The 3,338-nt window shown below is 57.9% G+C and overlaps 1 protein-coding gene across 1 annotated transcript; it reads left to right on the top strand.

The window, feature by feature from the left end:
- Positions 1 to 1,211: 1,211 nt before the first annotated feature.
- On the top strand, positions 1,212 to 2,723 carry LOC105272746 (uncharacterized). Its single transcript, XM_011314972.1, has one exon. The coding sequence runs from the start codon at positions 1,212 to 1,214 to the stop codon at positions 2,721 to 2,723; it is 1,512 nt and encodes a 503-aa protein (XP_011313274.1).
- Positions 2,724 to 3,338: the final 615 nt, after the last annotated feature.

Raw genomic sequence — 3,338 nt, 5'->3', positions numbered from 1 at the left:
GGGGGTACTAGCGTGCATGGCATGCTCCTCCTAGTTAATCATGCATTACGTGCGAGGTATTAAAATGGCCACTTACCAATCGGGCTTCCTCTCTCCTTTCACGCTCCTTTTCGCGGAGCTCCTTAAGCACCTCCGCCGCGAAGTCACTGGTCGCTTGCCAGTTCGCTTCGGAAACAATCATGGTTTCCACCAGCTCTTCGGGCGAGGATTCTATTCCCACTGCACGATGCCACTTCCTCCGACTCCTCCTGAACCGGGGGCATCCGAAGAAGCAATGCTCCGCGTCCTCAACAATCCCTGGACAGGTAGGGCACTCTGGGTTATCATCGTGCCCAAACCTGTGCAGGTAACCACGGAAACAGCCGTGTCCGGACAGCAGCTGCGTGACATAAAAGTTTACTGCCCCATGACGTCGCTCGAGCCAGGTCCTCACTTTCGGAATTAGACGATAGGTCCACCTTCCCTTCCTCGAGGCCTCCCAGTGTTGCTGCCAGGCCTCCAGACTCCTTTGCCATGCCTCTTCAGCCAGGTCCGGCATGGGGCCAACTATTCTCCGCAGCTCCTCCCTTCGCTGGTAACGGTATCTGCGCTCCTCCGCCAGGATGACAATCGGGACCATACCAGCAATGACCCCCACCGCGTCATCCGATACTGTCCTATACGCACAAGCAACCCTCAGGGCGCTCAGCCTTTGACACGCCACCATTCGTCGCCTGGTGTTCTGGACCTGGAGGGTATTCCCCCAGATGGCCATGCCATAGGACAGTACCGAGGTGATAACTGATGCAAGCAGTCGCCTCCTCTCCTGCCTGGGCCCTCCAACATTCGGCATAAGGCGGGATAACGCCGCCTGGACCGCCGATGCCTTGGTGGTGCTGTACTCCACCTGCTGTTTAAAGTTCAGCCGGGCATCAATCATCACTCCCAGGTACTTGATGTACGGCTGGGAGGTGAGATCACTGTCCCCGGCACGCAGCGAGATGGTCTCCAGTGCCCTTCTGCCCGAGATTAGCACGGCCTCCGTTTTGTGGTCAGCCAGGCACAGCCCAGCCTCCCCCATCCAGCGATTCATTGCGTCGTTCCGTGGGCAGAGGTGATACTGCTACACGGCGCGTCCCCGGGTGGCGGATAGGGGAGTGCCCTTTCTCTCCTACGGGAGGAAGGGTAGGGACGAAGGCTTCTGAGTCCCCGCGGACCAAACACACTCTACGATGGACATGGACTTCATAAAACCAGCCTCGTTTACGGTGCAGGGGAGGGATACCCCAGTACAGGCGTCCGAGAGTGCGAAAGCAGGCTCTTTGGCGTCTTCATCCAGTGACTGCAGCATGTTGGAGGTGGCCCGCTCGGCCTCCATTATGTCTAGGACTACGAGTGAAGTGTGTAAGGGCAGGATGAATACGGCGGGCGTGCCCCCCGCGGGACTTACAGAGGTACCCGCCGTCGCTAACACACAGTGGAAGGATGCCTTCTCTAAATTGGAGAGCCTCATCTATGGCCTACACGACCTGATCCAACCGAAGACGAATGTGCACCGAGAAATAAAAACAAAGGTGACATCAATCTGCAGCGCTATGCGCAGATTGAAGGAATTGGAGGTGACACAAGCCAGGCAGGCCAGTATCCCAGTGGCAGTGGCGGGAAAGGACGGCGGATGTACTCCTCAGGCAGCACAGCGCAGTAGGAAGGACTCGGAGACTACGGTGAAGGACACCGACGCTGAGGATGACCGGGAGTCTCGTAAAGGACTTCGAAGGAAACGGTCGAAAGACTCACCGGGCACCATAAATCAAGTGCCGAAGAAGTGCAAGCAGTACACGCCGGCTAGACAGGCTGACTTGCCCAAGCAGACGGGCGAGAAACCACCCGCTCAGCCGGACTGGGTCGTGGTAAAGGGAAGGAGAAAGCCGACCGGGCTCAGACGCGAGGACGGGGCAGGCAAGGTGAAAAGGAAGAAGCAGGACGGGCCTCGCCGAAGGCCGCAAGTGCGACCTGATGCCCTTATCGTACGCCCCGTGAGCAAGGAGCAATACTGTGACATCCTCCGCCGCGTTAAAAAGGAGGTGCCACAGGACCAGGCGGCATGCGTGCAGAGCATTCGCCGAACAACAACAGGTGACATGCTCCTAACACTGAGGAAGGCGACCGATGGGGCCCCTCAACTAAGGAAGACCATCGCTGATCTGCTGGGGGACGATGCTGAGGTAGTCAGCAAGGGACCACAGGAGGAGCTGGAGATCAAGGACCTCGATGAAATCACCACGAAGGAAGAGGTGCTCGAGGCCCTGCAGGCAGCCGCGGGGGAGGAATTCTCCATCGACATCGGTGCTGTGAAAGCAGTGCGAAAGGGCTTCCGAGGAACCCAGACGGCGGTGGTCTCACTGGCAGCTAAGGTTGCTAGGAAAGTTGTCGGGGACACCTCCAAAATCAAGATCGGTTGGGTCAACTGCCGCATTGTGAGGGTGGAAAGGCCACCCAAATGCTACAGGTGCTGGCATTTTGGACATATGGCCATACATTGCAAAAGTAAGGTGGACAGATCCAGGCTATGCACCAAATGCGCTGAACCAGGACACAAGGCGAGCGAGTGCAAAGCCACTCCGAAGTGCGCGATCTGTGCGGACAACGACAGCAAGGCAGACCTGGAGCATATAGCCGGCGGGGGCAGGTGTCCAGAGTTCCGTGCCGCTCTCCAGAAGAAGACTTGTAACGGCAGGAAATGAGGGTGTTACAGGTCAATCTCAACCATTGTGTAGCGGCGCACGACCTTCTTGGTCAGACGGCGCGCGAGTTGAGGATCGACCTGGTCTGCATCTCAGAACCTTACTACCACTTCGGGAACAGGGGTTGGGTTGCGGACTCAAGTGGGCGTGCGGCGGTTTGGATCTGCGGGGGTGCTCCGATCGAAACCACCAACAGCGGCGAGGAGTGCGGGTTCATGAGGGCCAGGGTAGCAGGGGTCAACATCTACAGCTGCTACGCCCCGCCGAGCCTGTCGATCGAGGATTTCACCGCCTTCCTGGATAGACTTACGGAGGATGCGCAACAGCACTTCCCTGTTGTGATTGCTGGCGACTTCAATGCCTGGGCCGTGGAGTGGGGCAGCAGAGAGACGAACACCAGAGGGCAAGCCGTGCTGGAGACGATGGCGCTGCTGAACCTGGTGCTCCTAAACCGTGGGGATGAACCAACGTACGGGCGGGGAGGTTCTACCTCCATTGTGGATCTGACCTTTGTGAGTGAGCACCTAGCCAGGGAGCACCTAGCCTGGAATGAGTGTGGCAGGGTAAAATGGGGGGTTGGTGGTAGAATGAGTGCAAGGAAAAAAATGAAGGGTT

The sequence above is a fragment of the Fopius arisanus genome, unplaced genomic scaffold, assembly GCF_000806365.1.
Source record: "Fopius arisanus strain USDA-PBARC FA_bdor unplaced genomic scaffold, ASM80636v1 scaffold00261, whole genome shotgun sequence".
In the NCBI taxonomy this organism is placed as follows: Eukaryota; Metazoa; Arthropoda; class Insecta; order Hymenoptera; family Braconidae; genus Fopius; species Fopius arisanus.
This window is presented reverse-complemented; position numbering and strand designations above follow the sequence as displayed.